The 24,313-nt window shown below is 50.2% G+C and overlaps 2 protein-coding genes across 2 annotated transcripts; both read left to right on the top strand.

Annotated features, from left to right (window-relative positions):
* Positions 1-129: 129 nt before the first annotated feature.
* LOC134036796 (uncharacterized) lies at positions 130-14,473 on the top strand. The gene is made up of 10 exons (XM_062481892.1): positions 130-634; positions 3,560-3,617; positions 6,623-6,784; positions 7,194-7,391; positions 7,989-8,165; positions 8,501-8,596; positions 8,832-9,006; positions 9,115-9,159; positions 9,280-10,958; positions 11,102-14,473. Exons 1-10 carry the CDS (start codon positions 573-575, stop codon positions 11,159-11,161), a joined length of 2,712 nt encoding a protein of 903 aa, XP_062337876.1. The 5' UTR covers positions 130-572; the 3' UTR covers positions 11,162-14,473.
* Positions 14,474-14,764: 291 nt separating this feature from the next.
* Positions 14,765-21,883, top strand: LOC134036481 (WW domain-containing adapter protein with coiled-coil-like). Its single transcript, XM_062481461.1, has 13 exons — positions 14,765-15,099; positions 15,388-15,421; positions 16,221-16,422; positions 16,760-16,845; positions 17,258-17,373; positions 17,464-17,561; positions 17,821-18,081; positions 18,949-19,071; positions 20,282-20,433; positions 20,548-20,639; positions 20,791-20,983; positions 21,130-21,257; positions 21,731-21,883. The coding sequence occupies exons 1-13, from the start codon at positions 15,059-15,061 to the stop codon at positions 21,798-21,800; spliced, it is 1,596 nt and encodes a 531-aa protein (XP_062337445.1). The 5' UTR covers positions 14,765-15,058; the 3' UTR covers positions 21,801-21,883.
* Positions 21,884-24,313: the final 2,430 nt, after the last annotated feature.

The raw sequence follows: 24,313 nt of genomic DNA on the forward strand, positions 1-24,313 counted from the left end.
TTTTCACTCGACACACACCGGGAGAGCAGTCAGCATGCACACACACTTCCCGCCCCGACAGCGAGCACTATTAAGCTCTGCACGTTATTCATAGTGGGCCAAAAGGATGTTGGGGGAAAAAAGCTTTCTAAACAGAACTACCCTATATGGCGTGCAGCCCAGCGGCTCTGCTAATATGTTTTATACCGTTTAGGAATATCAACTAAAAAAGAGGCAAAATAATGATGATGCTGAAGACTACCGATGCGTGTAAGAAGCTCTGAACTTCCCTAGCGCTCGCGGTCTCCAGGGTTGACTCCGGGCTCCTCACGTGATTGACGCCAGCAGCGGAAACTACGGGGATGGAGGCGGTATGAGCAGCAGCAAGGAGAAATGGTCACGTTCAGGAGACGCGACAAATTCACCCCAAAACGGTCTCTGTCCCGGCTGGTTTTTAGAGAGCGCACCGAGGATTACCGAGTTACTATAATCGGTTTGTAATAATCCCACCGAGACAGCCACGGTCTGCGGGGAGGAGAGAAGGATCCTGCGCGGGTACCGGAGGCGGCGATGGGAGAGTCAGTACCGCAGAGATGATGCGCCTCGTACTCGATTGCTTGCGAACACCAAGGCAACGGGCATCTAACGGCGAGAGGTCGGTAGACTACAACACCGTTTAACGGATTACTAAATGCTTAGCTGGCCACATCCCAGCGGTTGTTGACCCGAAATTTGTTACAAAGTGAGGTCGTGTTTCAAGATAGGGTTTCACCCGCATAACCGGGACAGATAGTGTAGTGACTGAGAGGATCTGTTTTATGAATGGCCAATGAGAAGCGTAGCTACACTGCAGGTTATCAATCAGTCTCCTCGTATTGATCAGAAGCCAATAACTTCATGGACTGTTTAGATATCCTGCGGGTTGTTTTTAGAATAAACGACAGAATTAATTATAGCGCATTTGCTTCTTTTGTTGGTTATTTTTTAATAGAAATGAGAAATATCATTACAGCCTAATTATCTGGGTATAGTGAATCAGAGAAAGACTGTTTTTTTTTTTTCCTTCATTGTCTCGGATTGTAGTAGCCTGCATGGTTGAGGAAAAAACAGCCCTGGTAGGCTACTTGTGTGAGCTAATCAATTCCAGACTGAATTCATTAGAGATTTCTCAAACCGACCAAAACCAGCTGCACTGCAGAATTGTGCACGAGACAGAAAACAAACATCAGGCTGTTCTGTCCTCGAGAGTAAGCTATGTTAAATCTAATACACAGCAGAGAGGATGTAAACGAGACAGACGGGTGATAAGTCAGTCCGTGCATGATGCGCTGCGGGAACGGGGACGTGTCTCGCGCGGCTCATGCAGTTTCGGTATGCTGTCATTTCTTGTCCGGCTGGTAGCCGATGATAAGACGCATGTGAACCCATCTTCCAGTCAGCGGATAGATGGTAATTGATTCTCCGGTCGTCCCAGTGGTAGAACCCACTGGGGAGAAGAACATTTTTCTTGGATTTTTGAACTTATTTTACTGCAGTTTTACTTTATGTCAGAAGGCTCTCTCCCCCCTCCTTCTTCTCCTCTCTCCCCCCTCCTCCTCCTCCTCTCTCCCCCAGTCTTCCCTCTTTCCCCCATCCTCCTCTCCCTCTCACCCCTAGTCCTCCCCTCTCCCCCAGTCCTCCCTCTCTCCCCATCCTCCTCTCCCTCTCTCCCCATCCTCCTCTCCCTCTCTCCCCATCCTCCTCTCCCTCTCCCCCCATCCTCCTCTCCCTCTCACCCCCAGTCCTCCCCTCTCCCCCAGTCCTCCTCTCCCCCAATCCTTCCCTCTCCTCAGTCCTCCCTCTCTCCCCATCCTCCTCTCCCTCTCTCCCCCAGTCCTCCTCTCCCCCAGTCCTCCTTTCCCCCAGTCCTCCGTCTCTCCCCCATCCTCCTCTCCCTGTCATCTGAGCCTTTCTGTACCAGCTAACAGTTTGGGATAGGCAGTGTAGCTGTACCACTGCAGTACTGGACAGATAGGCAGGAGAGGAGAGAGGAGAGGTAGAAAGAGAGACTTAGAGATCAGAGGGAGAGAGGGGGAAGGAGAGAGGGAAAAAAGTAGTTCTGGAGTTTTACCTACATTCTTTTTTTTCAAAAATTCTTTCTTTTTGAATCAGCTTTCAAACTTTGAATTATGTACCCTGTCCCTCATCTCCCTCTCCTCTTCCTCTCTTCCTCTCCTCCTCTTCATCCTCTCCCCTCTCCTCCTCTCTGCTACTCTCCCTCTCCTCCTCTCTGCTACTCTCCCTCTCCTCCTCTCTTCTCCCTGGTCCCCTCCTCCTCTTCTCTCTTCTCCCCCCTCTCTCTGTCACAAAAGGACAGTACACCATACCCCTCATGGTACAGTATCCATGTATGAAGATGAGGGGAAGGTATGGCTCAGTGGTAGAGCATTTGACTGAGACCCCCCCCCCACACACACACACGGTTTTGGATGAAGGGTTTTGCTAAATGAATAGATCATAAACATTACAGGGTTGTGTTCAGAGCTCCCTGCCTGCACCTGCTGTCCTCTTCCAGTCTGGCAGGCATCAGAGCACTGGAGTTGGCCTCCAGCTGTGCCTGAACAACCTTTGTCCTTGAGAACAGAACGAGCCATGTCCACAGCTAGCCCCTTCTCTGACAGAGTTAACCCTTTACTGGGCTAGGAGAGTGAGGGGTGGGGGTGGGATGGAGAGAGCGATGGAGGGAGGAGGGGAGGAGAGAGGGGGCAGTTAATCGTCCTGTCATGGTTGGATGCGTTTCTTATGGGATACTACTCTCTAGTCTCTACACTACTAATAGACAGAGCTGGCTCAGTTCAAACTCTCTCTCTCTCTCTCTCTCTCTCTCTCTCTCTCTCTCTCTCTCTCTCTCTCTCTCTCTCTCTCTCTCTCTCTCTCTCTCTCTCTGTCTCTCTCTCGCTCTCTGTCTCTCTCTCGCTCTCTCTTTCTGTCTCTCTCTCTCTCTCTCTCTCGCTCTCTCTTTCTGTCTCTCGCTCTCTGTCTCTCTCTCGCTCTCTCTTTCTGTCTCTTTTCCTTCTCTCCTCGGTCTCTCCCTCTTCTCTAATCCCTTCTGCACTATCTACCTAATTTCTCTCCATCTCCCTCTCTCCTTTCCTCTGCACGTTAAAGCCCCCTTTTCAAACCTTCTTCTCATCCTCTCTCCTCATCCCCCTCTCCTCTTCCTCTCCTTCTCTCCCTTCTTCTGACTCATCACACACACCCCCGTGCACATGTGGCACTTGGTACGTTCCCTCTCTCTCCCCCGCCCATCTTCTCTCCCTCTCTCCTCTGTACCCACACCTCACACACACACCCTCTCTCTCTGTCTCTCTCTCTCTCTCTCACACACACACACGAACACACACACACTCGCTGGTAGCTCCTCTCCGTCTCTCTGTCAGAGAAGGATGGATGGAGTGGAGATTCAGACGAGAGGAGAGGGGGATTGCGGGAATAAAGGAGGAGCGGAAGATGGAGGGAAGGGGGGGAAGGGGGGATGGATAGATGCGGTATCTGTTTCCTCCCTTCTGAAACACTCCTGTCTCCTGTGCTGGTCTCCCAGGGAGAAGACCTCACTGGAGCAGGATGAGAGAGTCATACAGAAGACAAGCGATATCAGGGTAAGTGTGTGTCAGTGTGTGTGGGTGTGTGTGGGTGTGTGGGTGAGTTTGTGTGGGTGTGTGTGTGTGTGGAGACTGCAGCTATACTGTATCTCCATGCATGCAGCATGAAAATGTCACAGGTTCCGTCAGGATATGACTTCCGTGGTGCTGGACATGATGTCTGCTAGCTAGCAGCATCATCACTCCTGGTATACTAGGTTTACTTGAGGATATGGTTCCATATGTTATGTTGAAATGCAATGCTATAATAATAATATGTAATAATACGCTGTTATATTTACATTTAGTCATTTGGCAGACGCTCTTATCCAGAGCGACTTACAGTAAGTACAGGGACATTCCCCCGAAGCAAGTAGGGTGAAGTGCCTTGCCCAAGGACACAACGTCATTTGGCACGGCTGGGAATCAAACTGGCAACCTTCAGATTACTAGCCCGACTCCCTCACCGCTCAGCCATCTGACTCCCTCACTCACTTCTGTTATATGGGCATACGGTACATTAAAATGCTAGGTTATACATTTAACATTTTAACATATTTTATTTATTGAGCAGAGGCTTGTATCCAAAGCGACATATAGCACGATGTCATGGTATTATATGATAAGCTATGATAAGACTGCTATGCTGTGTAGAGTCCACAGGAGCAGTATCTGTAGGATTATACACCAGAGAAGGCTGGCTTCCACCTGCAACTAGGGACCATTGGGAATAGTTTTCCAAACGCACACACACACACACACACACTCAGACATGCATACACACACTCGCGCACGATCTATGATGTCACAGTGATGCATCACAGTCTATTTCTGTCACCCGGCAACCCATCATATTGGAGATCAGTCCATTGCCCTTAACAATAACATACCTCCATGGGTTGGGGGAGGGAGAGGAGAGCTCTTACTTCCAGAATCTCATTTCTTGTTCCTGTCTCTCTGAGGTTAAATAAAGTGTTGAAACAGACCCAACAGAAACCAAACAGCGCAGAGAAGCAACAATAGCAAAGAATAGAACACAACAATAAAACAGCACAGACCATAATGAAACAGAATAGACTAAAACAGAATAGAATAGAACAAGATGTACGAGTATGAAACAGATTTTTCTTTTATACAACACAATATGACTGAACAATAAACTAGAATAGAACAAAATAAAATAGAACATGAATGTCTACAATAGAACATGATAGAATAGAGCATAATAGACTACAATCAATAGACAGTAGTGCCACTGTGCAGGATGGATTCTGAGGGGGCGGGGAACCCTGAATCCAGGGACTTCAGTACATCACATTATTTATAACATGAGGAAACGGAAGGAGAGAGAGAGAAGGAGAGGAAGGAGGGAGAGAGAGAGAGAGAGAGAGGGAGGGAGGGAGGGAGGGAGGGAGGGGGGGAGAGAAGGAAACCATGTTTCTCATGGTTCATGCTGTATGTCTGAGTCACGACTGTTTGATCACCCCCCTCTCTACTCCTCTCTCTCTCTCTCTCTCTCTCTCTCTCTCTACTCCTGTCTCTCTCTCCCTCTCTCTACCCCTGTCTCTCCCTCTCTCTCTTTACTCCTGTCTCTCCCTCTCTCTCTCTCTTTACTCTTGTCTCTCTCTCTCCCCCTCTCTCTCTCTACTCCTGTCTCTCTCTCCATCTCTCTCTCTCTACTCCTGTCTCTCTCTCTCTACTCCTGTCTCTCTCTCTCTCTCTCTCTCTCTCCCTCTCTCTCTCTCTCTCTCTCTCTACTCCTGTCTCTCTCTCGCTCTACTCCTGTTGCTCTCCCTCTGTCTTTCTCTCTCTCCTCTCCTTCTCTCTTTCCCTTTATCTCCCTCTCTTTCCCTTCTCTCTCCACTTGTCTCTCTCATTTCTCTCTTTCCCTAGCGTTCTCTCTCTTTTCCTTGCTTTCTTCCTGTAGTTATAAATAAAACTCTCCATTGCTAAGAATACAGCACTTAAAACATGCTTGCCACTGTGCGTGCGTTTGGGTGTGTGTGTGTGTGTTAGATGCTCACTGTGGGCCATGGTGCAGAACATAATTATCAGTACGTGAGCATCAAATCAATATAGATCAAAGGCATGGACATGCCCTGAATGCTAGCACAACAGCGTATGCGAAACACGGATGGCTATCCTGTGTAATAGGCCTTCCTCCAGCAGGATGTAGCATGTCTCTCATGCTGATGTCCCCATACCCCTGCTTCCCACCTCCACCTCTCTCTCTCTGTCTGGCTCTCCCTCCCTCCCTCCACCTCTCCCCTCCTCATTCCTCCTATCTTGGCTCATCTCTCTCTCTCTCTCTCTCTCTCTCTCTCTCTCTCTGTGTCGTTAACCATTACTGGTGTTTCAGCTGAGATGACAGAATTTGATTCTGTTGTGGATTACTAATAGACAGAGCTGGCTCAGTTCAAACTCTCTCTCTCTCTCTCTCTCTCTCTCTCTCTCTCTCTCTCTCTCTCTCTCTCTCTCTCTCTCTCTCTCTCTATCTCTACATTTCTCTCTATCTCTCAGCACAGTAAAACCCTGCTGTTTAAGTCTCATTCCAGCTTTCCAGTGACACTCTCTCTCTACTCCATCTGCCCTCACACCATCTCTCTTCCAGCTCCCCATTTCCTTGCTGCATGCTTATCTATCTATCCCCCCTCCTCCTCTTTTCTCCCATCCATCTGCTTCCCCCCTCCATACCTACCTATCTCTTCACCTCCCAGTGTCTCTCTCTCTCTCTCTCTCTCTCTCTCTCTCTCTCTCTCTCTCTCTCTCTCTCTCTCTCTCTCTCTCTCTCTCTCTCTCTCTCTCTCTCTCTCTCTCTCCCTCTCTCTCTCTAGCTCTCTGTTTCTCTCTCTCTCTCTCTCTCTCTCTAGCTCTGTTTCTCTCTCTCTAGCTCTCTGTTTCTCTCTCTCTCTAGCTCTCTCTCCCCTTATCTCTTTCTCTCTAGCTCTCCCTCTCTCTGTTGGTGCTATCTTTTGCTTTGTACGCGTGTCTTCATTTTATCTCCCTGTCCCTCCCTGCGTCAGGAGCTGGAGGATGCGGTGCAGGTTGAGGGCATCGAGCTGCAGGAGCAGCACTCGGACAAGCTGGAGCTGGAGCAGACCCTGGAGCGCCTGGAGAAGCACAGGGCTGAGCTGGAGGAGCAAATCAAACGCACCCGGCTGCAATGCTTCCAGGAGAGCCAGGAGGTAGAGCTGACATTGTGGCATCTCCTTCTCCATCTGTTTGGCCCGCTCTCCTTCACCCGCTCCCCCCTCCATCTGTTTGGCCCCACCTCTCTCCCAATCCCTCAATTCATCCTTCTCTCATCCCTCCATCTCTCTCATCCCTCCATCTCTCTCATGTCCCTCTACACCTCTCTTCCACTATGAGCTATGATCACTCCGTCTCTTCCTCAAAGAAGTTCTGCGTCTCTTGACGATTCTCCTGTCCTCCCTCCTCCCCCTTCCACCTCCCCTTTCCTTTTTTTCCCTCACCCCTCAACCTTCCCTCCTCCCCCTGCCACCTCTCCCCTCTACTCTCTCCCTCCTTCCACCTCACACTCACTTTCCCCCTTCCCAATCCCAATCCCCTCCCTCCCTCCTCCCCCCCCTCCAGATCCTGTCTCTCCAGGCAGAGGAGGTGAAGAGAGAGACCACGGTGGAGGAGTACGAGTGGGAGCTGGCCAGGGCACGCAGGAGGCTGAAGAGGCTGAAAGAGGAAGTGAGGTCGGCACAGCAGAAGGTGGAGGAGGCGGGCGAACGCACAGTCCCGCTGCAGGAGGCCATCAGCCAATCATATGAGGAAATCTTAGAGGTGGGCGTATCTCCTGTACTATATCCAATCTTTCTTAGGCCAATAATATAAATAAGTCAGTTCAGACAAACGGATGTGTGTTTGCATGTGTGTGTCCATGTGTATGTGTGTGACATATCACACACCCACACATACCACAACACACACTCACCTGCCTCCTATTGGGAGTATCGATCCATGTAGATTGCAGTGTGTGTACTGTGTGTGTGTACTGTGTGTGTGTACTGTGTGTGTGTACTGTGTGTGTGTGAACTGCTCCTTAGGGGACTAAGAGGAAGAGAGAATTACTTTATTGATCCGTCGTGTGTTGGATTGAGCCAGGGTCTTGATCTCTAGAACATCTTTAATCTCTCTTCCTGGACTAGGGATAGGGCTGGGGGTTGAACTATAGATGGGGGTTGAATTGGGGCTTGATAATTCCAAGCATACATGTGCTTCTTTAGTTGACAATATGTAATATAAAAACAAATTTGACATCATCAATCATGTCTTCATATACCTGTGCTTGATGCGTAATATCAACGAACCTGACCAATCATGTTCTTGTAAACTGTCTGTATGTCAAATAATGTGGTTGTTGTTTTGTTGTTGTTTCAGGAGGAGAGAAGGCTGCAGGTGCTGTCTGGAGAGAGACCAGGAGATGCTGCTCTTACACCTGACTTCCAGAAGGGGGAGTCGGAGGACCTGTCTCCCCCATCCTGCACGACAGAGGAAGTCCCTGTCAGACCCTGGGGAAGGAGCCAATCACTGCCTGCCTACGCTGATGTCATCCTGGTATGACGTCATCGCTGATGTGTTTTGTCTCTTTGACCCCAACTGTGGTTCTCAGTCAGTGGCAGTTGGAAAGTTGTTTTTGTACAAGATATTTTTGAAAGAAAGTTTAGAACAAATATTTTTGAAAGAAAGTTTAGAACAAATATTTTTGAAAGAAAGTTGAGTTTTTTTTTGGATAGCTGTCGTCAGAATATATGACCTCCCTGTTACAAATCTTGTTTCTCTGTTCTTTACTTTATTCCTTCTCTCCCTGTTTTCCCTTTCTCTTTACCACCTCTCCCTCTCTCCCCCCTCTCCCTCACTCTCCTCCCCCTCCCTTCTCTCCCTCTCTCCAGAGGAGGTGTGGTTCATCCTGCCTCACTAACAACCCCCTGAGTGAGACTCAGGAGGACGAGGATGAGGACGAGGCCTCCGTATCCAGCACACCAAAGGTTACCATAGGAACTAGAATCTGCTTAGCTAGACGACAGCGAAGCTTTGCTGATAGCATAGCTAGCTGCCACACTCAGCGTAGCTTGGCTGGTAGCGTAGCTACCTGCCACACTTAGCGCAGCTTTGCTGATAGCATAGCTAGCTGCCACACTTAGCATGGTACCATCTGCTCATGGTGACAAGAGACGTGTGGAGGATGAAACTCTCCGGATGAAAACTATTTGACGTCAACAGATAATCCCATGTGAATGTGGGGAGGAGGAAGGAGAGGAAGAGGAGGAGGAAGGAGAGAAAGAGAAGGAGGTGGTGGAGGTGGAGTGTGTGGCTCCTACAGGATCCACCAGCAGCATCGCCATCGACGAGCTGGACTTTTACCACCCAGATCCCTTCGTACACTGTGAGACTGAACGTAGGTGGTGATAATGGTGACGGTGATGATTGCGGTGAATGTGGTGGTGATGATGATGATTATGATGAAGAGACGTACGCTATGTTTAGCTGTTTCCTTCTTTTACAGACAACCTTTTCAAGGATGACCTCTTCCCCAAGACAGCCACATCTGGTGAGTGAAGACCTCATGCTTCATAAGCTCATACCACGTTTGTAAATGTAATCATATTTACACTCAGACTCCGCCCCTCTGACTCAAACTACTTCGCGATTGGTCCGTTTTTACTCCCAGACGTCTTTGCTGACGACCCGTTCAAAGGCACCGACCCGTTCGCCGCAGACGTCCTGTTTCCAGAAAGGTCAGAGGTCACGTATCCCACCGCCGAACCCCTCGCTGACTCCTCCTCCCCTCCGGAGGCGGGGCTTAATGACGAGGGGGACACCAGTCTGTCCTGCGCGGAGAACAAGGCGTCGACGGGGACGCAGTGCTTCGAGTCTGAGTTCCCAGACGAGGACGAGTCCAGCGACATCGAGATCAGCTACAGTCGGGAGGACTTGGATACGGTTGCCATGGGTGACGACCCCGCCGCGACCTCCGACGCCGAAACCCTGGGGTTCAAACCCATACAAGCCCCTCGGACCATGTCCCTGGACACTCAGGCCAGCGACCAGGCGGGGCCGGAGGGATTGGAACCATCGGTTCTGGACCCCAGCAGAACCACCAGGTCCAACACCTGGGCTTCTCAACCCAACTACTCCACTGAGTCCGACCCTAACGGGTACGAGTTCGACATCAACGCTGTGTCGCCTCCCTCGGACATCGAAGAGCTCAGTCTGGGTTCGATGCCCGCCAGCTACGACTCTGCAGCAGCTGGGTTCGAGTCCCGGCCAAACCCTGGTTTCTCACCAGCTGATTCAGACACTCCGGACGTCTGCGGGCTTGAGACCCTCCCTGGGAGTGAGGAGGCTGGACCCGACCCAGACCAGCCCGAGTGCCTTGATGCCTCCAGCCCACCAGGTGGCGCCACCTCTGACGTCGCCGACCCGCCACCGGCTCACCCGGAGCCACAGGGCAGCGCGGAGCTGGGTGACGGCATCTGCTTCAACCGCTCCCAGCGATCCGATTCAGAGCTGGACAGCGCCATCGGCCTTGACGCCCAGAGCAGCTCGGAACACAACAGTAAGTTCAGCTTCGGGACCAATAGCTTTGAGTTCTCCTACGAGCCCAGTAACCAGGCCTCGTTCGACCCGTATGGGTTCAAACTGAGCCCGGAACACAACAGCATCCAGGACATCCTTGACCCTTACGGTTCCGACCTCGGCTCAGAACCGGGTAACAACGCCTCCTTCGACCCTTACGAGTTCAAACCCTCTTCCTCCCAGCCCGATGACGAGGCCGCGACCTACGACCCCTACGGATTCGACCTCCTGCCTCAGAGATCCCACAGGGAAACCTCTGACCCGTACGGGTTCAAGCTCAGCCCGGAGACGGACACCCTGCTCCACTTCGGCGGCAGCGCCGACGACGCCTACGACCCCCTCGAGGCAGACAACAACAACACCCCCTTCTCCAAGATGGACCCCTTCAGCTTTGAGCTGCAACCACAACCCGACCAGTTCCCCACTAGCAACGACCTACTGGGACTGGAGCTCAGCAACACTGTGGCAGAAGAACACGTCTCCTCCTCCGAGACTAACAACCCCACGTCAGCCTGCGCCTCTTCCTCCACTTCTTCCTCCACAACAAACATGGCCGCCGGGATGGGCTGCGATCTGCTGGGAGGCGACCTGGACTCCGTGTTCGGGACGGGGGTTTACGTGGCCTGTGACGACGTGGCAGACGACCTGGAGCCCTTCGAGCACCGGGTGGGAAACCCCGAAGGGCCTCCCCTTGACAACCGGGTCGTCAGGGCGAGGGAGGCGGCCCACTCTGAGTCGTCCGACACGGTGGCGGACTGGATGACTGTCCGGGTCAGTGTCTCTCCTCACCATCATTTATGATTTTGATTGTGATGTTGATTAATTGAAATTATTCTGATCCATAGAAATGTGAGTCTCCAAATGTGTACATCTCCAGTGACGTGTGTTTTGGTGTCTGTATATTCCTCTCACAGTCGAATTCCAAGGAGTCGTTTGGTCCGGTCAACTCTCGCACATGCAGCCTGGACAAATGACCTCTCACCTCCGACCTGTGGCAAGGTCACCTGACTTACAGAGACTCCGTCAGAGGGTCACGATGATGGAGAGGAGTTGGGAGGAGACGAGGCAGGAGAGAGGAGAGAGGAGAGAAAGGAGAGAGAGAGGCCCTTCCCTCTAAAGCTGGCATGTCTAAAACTCAAACTGTTGACCCCGTTCAATGGGACGGGTACAATTTAAAGTGGTTAATGTTTATTGAAATGACTACAAATTTCGGGAAGATTGTTTGTAATAATCAAAAGGTTGAGGGAGGGTTGCTGTGATTTCAATATTGAAGATAATAGTTGTAGATGATATTAGTTGTTTTACAGTCCCGTAGTGTAGACTCCCCTTGAATTCTGGGCCTCAAGGGACCAGATTACTGGTCTGCGTACGTCCAATAGAATCTCTCTGAAACTGTAAACAGGAAATGTGTTCTCAACTCTCATCACTCTACCCTCTCACCTTTAGCCAATCAGCGTTGAGGAGTGTGATAAGTCATGGTGGTTAACAGACGCTCATATCCATACCGATGTATCAAGTACACATAGAAGCCAAATGTAGAAATATAACTGCCTCCATTTTAAATAACATCAGGTGTGCTTGTGACTGACTTCATTACACTGGTCCTCTTGAGGCCAGTGATGAGGTTCCACCCCTTCCAGCCAGATGCCCCACCTCCTAAACCATGAAGCTCCACCCCTTTAGCCAGCTGCCCCACCCTCTGATGCTTGAAGCTCCACCCCTTCCAGCCATCCACTCTGCCCCTAAAGCATGAAGCCCCACCCCTTCTAACCAGTCACCCTGCCCCCTACAACACGAAGCTCCACCCCTTCTAACCAGTCACCCTGCCCCCTACAACACGAAGCTCCGCCCCTTCTAACCAATCACCCTGCCCCCTACAACACGAAGCTCCGCCCCTTCTAACCAGTCACCCTGCCCCCTACAACACGAAGCTCCGCCCCTTCTTGCCAAAGTACACACCAGGGTGGACCCTTACATCCGTGCTTGGCTGAGGACAGCAGTTTGGACCTGAACCTTCTAAGAGTAGGACTGGTCATCGAGACGACTGCTGTGCTCATGTACTAGACTGACTCTGTGCGTATATTATGGGCTGGGCTGGGTTAGGCTCGGCCATGGTACATTGTGGAGTCTACAATACTACTTTTGGCGTGTGTTTTAAAGCATGGGGTGGGGTGAGGGGGCGATAGGAAGGTAGGGCAGGTTCCGGGCACCCAGGGCCGCCTGAGCAATTTAAGTTGATGAATAATTTAGTTGTTTTGAAGTGAAGCCAAGCGTAGTACTGTAGTACAGTTATTATTCATGTCACGTTAAAACCCCCAGAGCAGGAGCTTTCCGAACTCTCACCTCTCGAACCTCAAATCCTCTTAAACCCTCTCAACAACCACAAACCAATAGCCCAGCTCAGCCCCTAAGCCTCCGTCCACACTTCCTGAAGAGCTGGGCTGGCTGGAGAGACGCCAGCCACGTGGGGATATTTCCAACACAACTCCGGACACCCAGAGAGCCACGTTACCGGTCACTTACACCCAGCCGACCCTTGTGAGATCTGCTCAAGGCTCCGGGTGAGGGACTAGGGTCTGGATTGGGATTAGGCCGGATCTGCTTCTGAGTGAGTGGGTGCTTCGAAGCCAGAGCTCTCCAGCCCTGCGCCTGTGAGAGCCAACTTCTTGCAGGGTTTCGCTTCAACTCCAACTAACCCGATTCTGATACTAATATTCTGGTTGACAGGCTGAATCAGGTTTGTTTCAGCAGTGTGTTGGAGCTTAACCTCCTACAGCAGGGTAGTTTAGCTTTCCAGGAACAACACTGGAGACTCCTGCTCTAAGCCATACTAACCGACTGTAAATACAACTTTTTCCAGTGCAATACCAACCAGAGCCAGCAGGGGGCTGTTGGTAACAGAAACACAGCAGTGCTTCTGTTACCATGAACACCCTAAACGCATCAAAGGTTGAGATGTTTAATAATGACCAACCTTGCATACAAGTGTAGCTTAAATGTTCACCCGTTGAGATGTTTGTGTTGAATCCTCACATATGTGGTTAATACTGCCTCAGCCTATACTGGTGCTTGGTACAAACTAAGTGTTTTTTTTTCTAAAACTGCAGTTCAGCGTAATGACACAGCAGATGAATTCTTATCAATAACAAGTAGGCCTACATTTCCTGTACAAAAATTGCATGAGAAACATCTGCTTCGACGCATAGATTACCAGAAAACACACAGCTAAATGGTCATGGTAGAGTAGCAATGCAAGTGAATTTTTATTTTGTAACAAATGAAAAACAACGTTAAAAAATGTATCGATTCTGTGTTTGGGTGTATGCGCATCGTGGGGTGTGCAAGCCGCGCACAATATAGCCTAGCGATGTTTTCATACTGTTTTCTATATGTATTTCATGATTCTACATGATTCTACTTAAATTATCATCAAAATAGGTTTTGAAGAAGCACATGGAGAGGAACTTCCAGCCAGGAATAGCTGTGCGATTGGTTTAGAAACCAAGGTGTTCGTTAAAACCATCTCCTCTGCTTCTAGGCCTAGTGAGCATATAGGCCTAAGTATCGCTTTCCTTAGTTATAACCTTTCGCAGACAAGAATTTCTAAATTATTAGCACGAACTGAATTGTCTCAACTTAACTTTTCAACTTGTTACACTAGCACCTGGAGAACTCGCTTCTGACTTTACTTTGAAACCACACGTCACATCACTTCCTTTCCAGGTGTTAGAATAACGATCTCCGGAGTCAGGGACTGCTGCACCAAAACACTTTGACAACATTCCAAATATAGACACTTCTTGAAGACAATGATTCGGCTTGACAGACAAGGACCTAGCCATGCAGACAGACAGACATCAGGCAGGCGAGCAGACAGACAGACAGAAAGACAGACAGACAGACAGACAGACAAACAAAAAGGCAAACAGGGAGACAGGCAGACAGACAGGCAGACAGACAGAGTAGAACAAAGTATGACATTTAAACTACGAAAGACACATTAGGAGATCCTGTAGGCCTACAGAAACTCCAACATTCATCACAAAGTCATTATATCTACTAGGTATATATAATACTTGTTAGATTACGTTCCCAGTGCACATGACCATATAGCATATAGATCTTTATGTTTTATTTTGTGTATGTGTGTTTTATGTTTTATTTTATTTTGCACTTTGAAGCCCACTGACGAGAATAACAAGTATACTCTTTTCTGTGAATGGTGTTGTAACTGTTGTGTAATTTAAAGTGTCTGAACAAAAAGTTAATAAATTATTCCAACAGGACCGCCCAGTATGTGAGTGTATCAACGGCATTAATCAAATACCCTCCATGTTAAAATAAGAGTATTTCATCCCAATTCAGCGCAACATATTTTCCCAAGTTTACGTGAATCGTTTTGTTTTGAGACACTGGACTTTATCACTGATACACAGAACATGAATATGATGTATCCTACGCATCTCAAGTTGATGCACCTGTACAAAACTACATCTTTGCGACTTTTTTTCGACATGGGAGTATCCCGGAAACAGCTAGTTATGAACGCGGAGGCGGGGTTTGCAGTGCTACGTCCACTGTCTGCCTCCACAGTCTCCACGGCAGCCTACTCAGTACCCCGGCCACAGAGATTTTGCAGTCTAGACCAACAAATGATGCTACGGCTTGGGCCTTCAACATAGCAAGCACTGTCAAAAAGCTAGTGCTAGCTGGCTCTTTAGTGAGCTTGCATATCAGCTAGCTAGCTAGCTAGTAATATCTCTGAATTTCGTCCACATCGACAAGCTAGCTAACTCGAGACCCAAGAAGCATTGTAAGCTAAAAAAGCCAGTTCACCCTAACGCGCATACACACACATCAACACGGCATTGATGGTGATGCATGCAAGTAAACAACCAAGACTCAGCGATGGGTAAGATAACGGCGATAACTAGCTAGCTAAATATTGAATATAAAGTTGAAATTATTAACTTGGTTACTTACCTGGCTAGCCAGCCAGTTATTGGCCAATACCGGCCAGCTAACGTACGCTTTTAGCTAACAGACTGCGCCAGCTAGCTGGCTATCTAACGTTACGTTAGCTGCAGAGTTCTGGTGATTTACTAGGGAGCTCAACGCTGTTAGCTACTTCACTTGTTAGCCTTGATGTTATTATACAGCTCGATGTTTGTGCTAAATCAGCTTATTTATTTATTTGCAGGAGCAACGACCGAAGGGACTCGCAATCCTACCAGGTAACGTTAGTACAACTTGCGTAGTAGCAATGGCCAACACAGCAGGTATAGCCACTAGCTTGTAATGCTAGCCAAATTTAGGCTCCGTCTATTTGCTGCAACGTTCCGTCAAACGTTATGAAATGTACACAAAATTGACAGGCTAACGGTGATCCTTAAATATAATCTAATTATATGAGTTTTAGATTTGTGTGCAGCAGTTAGAATATTCCCACACGTTTTAGTGGTTGGTTGAGTCAACTTGGAGCCAAACAAGGAAGGACTGTATTTCAGGAAATAGCCTGAACCGGTAGTGGCTAGCCGGCCACAGACGGGCCAAACTCGTAGTATCAATCCAACTCCCGGTAACCTTTTACCGTATCTAAATAGCTAGCTAACGGTGATAGCTAGTTCACGTTAGATAAAATATTAACAACAGTGTTCGTTGAAGCTAGCTAGCTTACATTTAACGTCCCATTTCGTAATCTAGATCCTCAAAATGATTAAAACTTGAGTCTCCTGTTGTAGGTTTGTCATGTAATGGGAATTGATTCTGCAGGCACAATTTGAGAACATTAACGTTGTTTAGAACCCCAACCTTGTTCAAAGAACGCTTAGCATTTCCAAAGTTAACAATCAAGCACACCTCCACCCTCACCCCCAAATCTAATGTGCTCTCCTGATATAACTTCTGTATGTTTGTGTGTACCTGTGTGTGTGTACCTGTGTATTTGTGTGCCTGTGTATTTGTGTGCCTGTGTGTGTGTGTGTATTTGTGTGTCTGTGTGTGTACCTGTGTGTGTGCCTGTGTGTGTCACAGACCCATAAGTCTCAGCCAAAGCCAAGCCAGTCTGCCACCCTTCACCGTCATGACAAGCTGCGAGACGCCTCCTCTGACCCCACGCCGCCCTACAAGATGCAGCGCCGCTCCCAAGACAGCCCGGTCGCCCGGCACGGCGCCGACGCCCCCGGCCAGGGCAAGCCGAAGGCCTCCCACGCCCTCGGCAGGGTCAAAGATGGCGGTAAGCTGGCGTGCATGAGCCTAGCATGCGTCCGTCCTCTGAGAGACGCTCCGAGTGAGTGCTGGAACTCTGGAAGAATGAGGCCTGGTTAGGTGACATTTAGTTGACTGGCACTTTGTAAATGTAGGGGCGGGGAAAGCTCGGGTTAGAGGACTTGATAGCAGCTCGAGGTCGCAGGTTCGAATCCTCCCTCGAGTGTATTATTATTTAATGTCCCTGATCCAGTGTTGAAGTGTCCCTGTTGTAGGGCTTCTTGCGGTTCTCTTGTTGTGTTTACCGAGGCCTCGTCCTCTATGGACGTGCTGGTGGATGTTCTGACTGCTGAGTTTGGTTTCAGGGACCAGTACCTCTCCTGAGGAGAACAACCATACCTCCCATCACAGCTCAGACTCTCACCCCAGCCAGAACAAGTCTTCAGACAGGGTGAGGCCCACAGCACGTCCTCACACACACACACACACACACACACACACACACACATCCCCCAAGCCCTAAACAAGTTTGTATAATCATGGCATTATCCTAAAAGTAATCTGATGAACGTTATTTCTCTTGTCTTCTGTCACTGCTTTTTCCTCTGTTTCTCTTTACATGTGTCCACCTGTCCTCTCTCTTCACCCCTTCTTTCACCTCCTTCTCCTCCCGTGCCTCTCTCCTTCCCGCACCCGTCCTCTCTGCCTCTTTTTATTTTCTCTGTTGACCTCATCTTCCATTTTATGCTCTCTTTGTTTCTCTCTACCTCATCTCTCTCTCTCTCTCCTCTCTCTTCACCCGCTCTCTCGCTCTCTCGCTCTCTCTCTCTCCTCTCTCTCTCTCTCTCTCTCTCTCTCTCCAGCCTCACGAGCCAGCAGATGACTGGTCAGAGCACATCAGCTCGTCTGGGAAGAAGTACTACTATAACTGTAGAACTGAGGTGTCCCAGTGGGAGAAGCCCAAGGACCTGCTGGAGAGGTAGGCCTGCACCTCCCTCCCTGTCTCTGGGCCTACACACCCCACCAGCTCTCCCTCTAGGCAGAAATGTAATCGCGTGTTTCTGTCCAGAGAGCAGAGACCGAAGGATCCTGCCAAGATGGCATCCAACAGTTTCCCTAAGGACCGGGACTACAGACGAGAGGCCTTGCAGGACGGAGCCACAGCAAGTAAGTGTGGGCAGGAAACTGTTGGTGTACGGGAACTGTAGTCTTTTAATGTGGGGGGGATCTGAGATGACTACTATAGTCAACCTAGCTTTTTGGAGTGCTTTTGTTAGGGTGGTTATGGCGTTTTGTGACGAATCGTTTGAGATGGTGGACGTCCCACTGTGGTCAGGTTCTTCATCTGACCCTCTCTCCCTCCATCTCCCTCTCCTACCCTCCCTCATTCCGTCTCTCTCCCTCTCTACCCCCCCTCCCTCCACAGAATCCTCCTCAGGAGGAGACAAGCCTTCCTCCCACACTGCTTCCTCCCAGTCCTCCTCTGCTCCTCAGGGCCTAAACCCCGCCTCCGGCCCCTCCCCTTCCACCTCCACTTCCTCCTCCGCGTCCCAGCCGTCCCCGGCTGTCCAATCGCAGTCGTCGGCCCTGCTCCAGGACCCCGCCCTCCTGCGCCAGCTCCTCCCAGCGCTGCAGGCCACGCTGCAGATGAACAACGGCAGCGTGGACATGGCCAAGATCAATGAAGGTGAGGGGCTACATGCCACGGCAACGCTATAGCAACGCCACGGCAACGCTATAGCAACGCCACGGCAACGCTATAGCAACGCCACGGCAACGTTATAGCGATGCTACGGCAATGCTATAGCAATGCCACGGCAACTCCGTAGCGTCGCTAAACTACACCGCTTACGGTGCTCCGCACAGACTGGAACTCGCAAATGAAGTTTTATTTTTTTTGGTGGACTTGCTGACTGAGGGTACATTAACTGTTCCCTAAAGAGAGTTTGGTGTGCTGAGAAGGCAGATATTGTTCACCAGGTTGTGACTAAGCTCTTCCTGCCTGATAGCGAGCCTGACAGTGTGTGCGCTCATTATTAAGACTCAAGTCCCTAGACAGACCTGCAGACGAGGACCAGTCCTCCTTGAACACAAGCATCCTGACCGCTGGCCTGATGGGACTGGATGAGAACATGCTGTAGTTAGTATCTGACCCTGCTGGTTACTGGAGGTGGAGATCTTCCAGTGAGAGTCTGTCGGGGTTTAGTGTTTGTTGTCCTGGGTGGGGTTTGACTGTCCAGAATCCAAGACAGAAATACTGACGTCTTTACACACCAGGGGAGGGGAGGGTCCTCAACTGTAGTTGTCGACTATTAATTATTTGTTTTTTTTTTATGTATGTCGCTAGACTGGTTAGATCATGTCCATCATCCATACTGGACATAACATGAAACTTTCTTTCTGAAATGTTCTGAAGTTGCGTGGTTGTATAACACTGCTTATGAAAATCACGGTGTCACTCACAACTCTTTTTCTTCTCTCCCCTCTCTCTCTCTCTCTGGCTACCTGTGTGTGTGTGTGTGTGTGTGTGTGTGTGTGTTTGTCTCCCCCCCAGTTCTAGCAGCAGCTGTGACTCAAGCTTCCTTACAGTCTATGCTTCATAAGCTCCTCACTTCTGGACCATCAGCTTTCAACATCACTGCTCTGCTTTCCCAGGCTGCCCAGCACTCCAACCAAGGTACGGCCTCCACCCCTCTGTCCCTCCACCCCTCTGTCCCTCCACCCCTCTGTCCCTCCACCCCTCTGTCCTGGCCCTCCACCCCTCTGTCCCTCTGTCCCTCCACCCCTCTGTCCCTCCACCCCTCTGTCCCTCCACCCCTCTGTCCCTCCACCCCTCTGTCCTGTCCCTCCACCCCTCTGTCCCTCCACCCCTCTGTCCCTCCACCCCTCTGTCCCTCCACCCCTCTGTCCCTCCACCCCTCTGTCCCTCCACCCCTCTGTCCCTCCACCCCTCTGTCCTGGCCCTCCACCCCTCTGTCCCTCTGTCCCTCCACCCCTCTGTCCCTCCACCCCTCTGTCCCTCCACCCCTCTGTCCCTCCACCCCTCTGTCCTGTCCCTCCACCCCTCTGTCCCTCCACCCCTCTGTCCTGTCCCTCCACCCCTCTGTCCTGGCCCTCCACCCCTCTGTCCCTCCACCCCTCTGTCCCTCCACCCCTCTGTCCTGGTCTCTCCCTGTCTCTCCCGTGTTTTGGACATGGTTCCTTGTGTTACTGTGATTGTGTAGTTGACCTGCCTCGTGGTGGTTGTTACGTTATGAAGCACCTCACATCCATTTCCAGAGTACTAACTCCTCTAGATGTTCTGCCTGATTCTGAAAGTTCACTTCCTGCATGTTGTCTGTCAGCAGCAGCCTGTCGTGTTCTGAACCATGTTACGCTGCTAACAGGGTCTATGTGATTCTGACTACCTTGGAGTGAGGCCTTCCTGTTGATAGACTGTGTGTGAGAGAGTGTGTGTGTGTGAGAGAGTGTGTGTGTGTGAGAGTGTGTGTGAGAGAGTGTGTGTGTGTGAGAGAGTGTGTGTGTGAGAGAGTGTGTGTGTGAGAGAGTGTGTGTGTGTGTGTGAGAGAGGGAGTGTGTGTGTGTGTGTGAGACGGAGTGTGTGTGTGTGTGTGAGACGGAGTGTGTGTGTGTGTGTGAGACAGAGAAGACAGAGAGGGAGTGTGTGTGTTTAGCACCTTGTTTGAAGAGAGTATCTCTTTCTCAGTCCATCATAGGTAGCTTGGTTGCTCACTTTTTAAAAAGGAGTTTCTCTTCCTGAGTCTCGTGTGTGTGTGTGTGTTATCCACTCCTGTTTGATGAGATGATGTTGTCCTGGAAGCAGAGTTGCTCTCCTGTTGTGAACACATCTCTCTCTCTCCTCTAACCCCCTCCCCTCCCCCCTGCAGCCCAGCCGCCCAGCCAGTCCCCTCTGTCCCTGAGCTCCGAGGCCACCTCTCCCCGGCCCTACATCTCCCCCAGGAACGGCACCCCTCAGAGCAACCTCCTGGCCGGCCACAAGCCCCTGCTCTCCATGTCCCCCGCCGCCGCGCAGCCCAGGGTGAGCCCCCCCTCTGTCTGGTCACATGACGTCTAAACACGCCTGGTCTGGAGTGTGTTGTATGAGTGGGATATGTTGCATGATTATGTGTAATATATGGCCCCTCGTCGTCAGGTGACCTCGTCGTCAGGTAAGCCAGGAGCAGCATCCTCCCAGCCCCCACCTGAGAAGAGACCAGAGGACCCCAGGACTCTGCTGCAGAGGAGGTAACCCTGGCAACCTGCTGCCTCCCTCAGCTCTATCTTACTGCTGTGTGTCTGAATGTTGACCAGGTGACAGCGCTGATCCTGACTCCCCACTCTTCCTGCTGTCGCTCAACCTCTCTCTCTCTCTCTCTCTCCAACCCCCTCCCCCCAGTAGTCCCTCCCCAGGACCAAACCACGTATCAGCGGCAGGATGCCTCCCGGCCCCGCCCCCCTCCTCTGCCCAGGGCCACGCCCCCGGCCACGCCCACGCCCCCGGCTCCTTCACCCCCACCCTGGTGGCCCACTTTGATGAGAAGCTCATCAGACACGTGCAGGGCTGGCCGGCAGAGCACCTGGAGAAACAGGTAGGAGGGGGAGGAGGAAAGTGGAAGGTTAACTGGTACTGTTTTATAAGAATTTGGTTTGGATATTATTGAAAACTATCCTTTATCTTCCTCCTCCACTCTGCTTCTCCTCTTCATTTCCCTCTTCCTCTCCCCCACCCCTCCAGGCGTCCCGGTTGCGTGAGGATGCCCACAACATGGGGAGTCTATACATGTCTGAGATCTGCACCGAGCTCAAGAACCTGCGCTCCCTGGTCCGGGTGTGTGAGATCCAGGCTACGCTGAGGGAGCAGAGGTGAGGGGACACCACACACACACACACACACTACACACTACACACACACTCACTACACGCTCACACAGATACACTCACATACTACACAAGACCACATGTGCACACAACAAAAACGAACTGCATAGTACCTGTCTCTCTCTCTCTCTCTCTCTCCTAAATGATCTCTGTTGTCTCTCTCTCCTAAATGATCTCTGTTGTCTCTCTCTCCTAAATGATCTCTGTTGTCTCTCTCTCCTAAATGATCTCTGTTGTCTCTCTCCTAAATGATCTCTGTTGTCTCTCTCCTAAATGATCTCTGTTGTCTCTCTCCTAAATGATCTCTGTTGTCTCTCTCCTAAATGATCTCTGTTGTCTCTCTCTCTCTCCTAAATGATCTCTGTTGTCTCTCTCTCTCTCTCTCTCCTAAATGATCTCTGTTGTCTCTCTCTCTCTCTCTCTCTCCTAAATGATCTCTGTTGTCTCTCTCCCTGCAGGATCCTGTTCCTTCGGCAGCAGAGTAAGGAGCTGGACAAGCTGAAGAACCAGAACTCCTACATGGTCTGAGTCTGGGGCCTGCTGTGTCACTTCCTGTCTGGGCTGGAACCACACACACAAACACACACATGTATACACACACACGCATACATATACATACACGCAGATCACACACATACACATACATAAAAATCTTCAACATTATACAAATATAAAACCTACAGATCACCCCCCAGACAGACTGACAGATGGCCAGACAGACGGCCAGACAGACAGACGGCCAGACAGACAGACAGAGAAGATCCGCTGCTGGGAGCCCTGCTTCCCTGGCCTCCCTGGCCTCAGCTTTCCCTTCCTGGGGAGACAGAGAGGATGGGGCTGGGGGCGAGAGAGGGAGACGAATGCCTGGCCCCTCTCTCGCTGACCATGAACATTGGGGCCCTGTCAGTGTAGCGCTCTGTGCTAGCTGTCCATGTTGTATAAATTGTTCCTGTGAAACTGAAGTTGTGGCTGGAGAGGCGTTTATGGATGGAGGGATAGAGAGGGAAGGGAGTCTGGCCATGCTGCTAATGAGCAGGCGTGCCCACCAGATCCTGATGAAGAAGACTTCCTTCTTTTCTCTCTCTCTCTCTCTCTCTCTCTCTCTCTCTCTCTCTCTCTCTCTCTCTCTCTCTCTCTCTCTCTCTCTCTCTCTCTCTCTCTCTCTCTCTGTTTCTCTCTCTGTCTCTCTCTCTCTCTCTCTCCCCCCCCCCCCCCCTTCCCTCTATGCTGTCTCTCTGTCCTGGAGGAACTCTCTCTGCCGAGTTCTTTCATCTTGCCTTCTGGAGTCGTGCAATGAACTGTGGGACTCTTGGACGTCGGTCATCTTATTTCAGAAGCTGGGAATCACAAGCGGCTTTTCTCCTGGGTCACATGACTGAGTCACATGATGTAGGGTTCTGGAAGAGGACACCCAGAAGAGGATGGTCTCCCAGCTGAAAGCATCAAGCCAGATCTGTGGTGTACCCCAAACCAGAGACTGGAGTCCCCGGCCTCACCAGAGAATCTGGATTAGACCAATTTTGGGGCAGAGATCTTTGGCAGGCGCCATCTTTCTTAGTAGACTTCTGAGTAGGATAGTGAGTGATTGGTCCTTCTCAAAGCTTGGTGGGTGGCGATTGGTCCAGCCTGCGCTGGGTGGTTGGTGATTGGTCCAAAGCATTCTGCGTCTCGGAAACTGACCGTAAGGACTTCCTTCCTGTGACGGAGTAACATCAACCTCGTCGAACCAGACCTGCCCTCAATACAGAAATACTTAAGGTGCCCTTGGTTTAGGTTGGGAAGAGACAATGGAACCGATGCAATAGCCCCAAAGGTGCTGACTCTGCACGAGGTAACTGAAAACAAGTGCACCCCCACCAGACCCAACTGGGAACTGGTCTCACAGATGTGCTTGCTGACTGGTTAATTTCTCTGCTACTTTTTGTTGTTGTTGCTTTTGTCCTTTTTTTCGTTGGTGGTCGAGATGTTTCTGTTACTGTCTTAATTCAGTATTTCATTCCTTCTGTGGCAGTTTCTCCTGAGAACGTTGAGAAAAAAACTGTAAAGGCTTGTTAGTTTTCACAGTCATGTAAACTTAAATTATTATTATTGCACATTGTTAACTGCGTCCTTGTGAAAATGATGGAAACTTATTTGTAGCTCTTTTTTTTGTTTTTTTTTGGCTTTTTTGTTTTTGTTATAATTTTTTTGGTTGATTATGAACTCACTTTCCCCCCAGGACTAGGACAGCGAAGGCTGCTGTCAAGCCGCTAGTCTCTAACGAACTCTAGTCGACGTTTGCTACCTTTTTATAGGGTTCATGATGAAATAATGTACTTTTTATATGGAAACATTCACATAGAAAATGATGTTATATCTCCTCCTCTTCCATGGATCCTTAGAAGGTCCAGTCTTTGGTGGGCCGAGCGGGCGAAACCAACCGGAACACAATAGAATACGGCTAGTCTCTAGAAACGAGCACTACCGGCCCTATTCCTGGAAAGCTACGCCGTCTTTGGAAATCCAAGCTCCAGCCACTTACCTCACCATTCAGCCCTAGCTCTTTGGAGGTAACTCGCAGGTTAACTAGCCTAACGAACCAGCTGGTTGAGATAACTAGCGAGATAACTGGGGCAAAAAGACGAGGAAAGCCGCACAGCTCTCCAGGAATGGCGGTGTGGCAGCAAGGTGCTAGCGGGAATCAACATTTAAACCTAACGCGAGGGCCTCCGTCTCCCAGGAACTGTGACATTGTAGTCACGGGGAGACACGGGCCTGCGGCGCTGGTCTAACGGATAGCTGTAGTTTGTAGTGACGACCGGGCGGAGGTTTGTGTGTGGAGTGGAGGGAGGCATCGATTTGTATATTATTTCATAAAAGTATATGAGAATAAAACGAGAGAAAAAAAATCTACCGCGCTCTTGTGTTTTTTTCCCCAGGCACCGTTTTTACATTTAGCCTATTCAGAAAGACTTGTAGCCTAGAGAGTAACCTTGGATACATAATAACCAACTCAACTTTCTGAAACATTGAAAGAAGATCGTTAAGCAGGCTGTGTTAGC

The sequence above is a fragment of the Osmerus eperlanus genome, chromosome 16, assembly GCF_963692335.1.
Source record: "Osmerus eperlanus chromosome 16, fOsmEpe2.1, whole genome shotgun sequence".
NCBI classification, from domain to species: Eukaryota; Metazoa; Chordata; class Actinopteri; order Osmeriformes; family Osmeridae; genus Osmerus; species Osmerus eperlanus.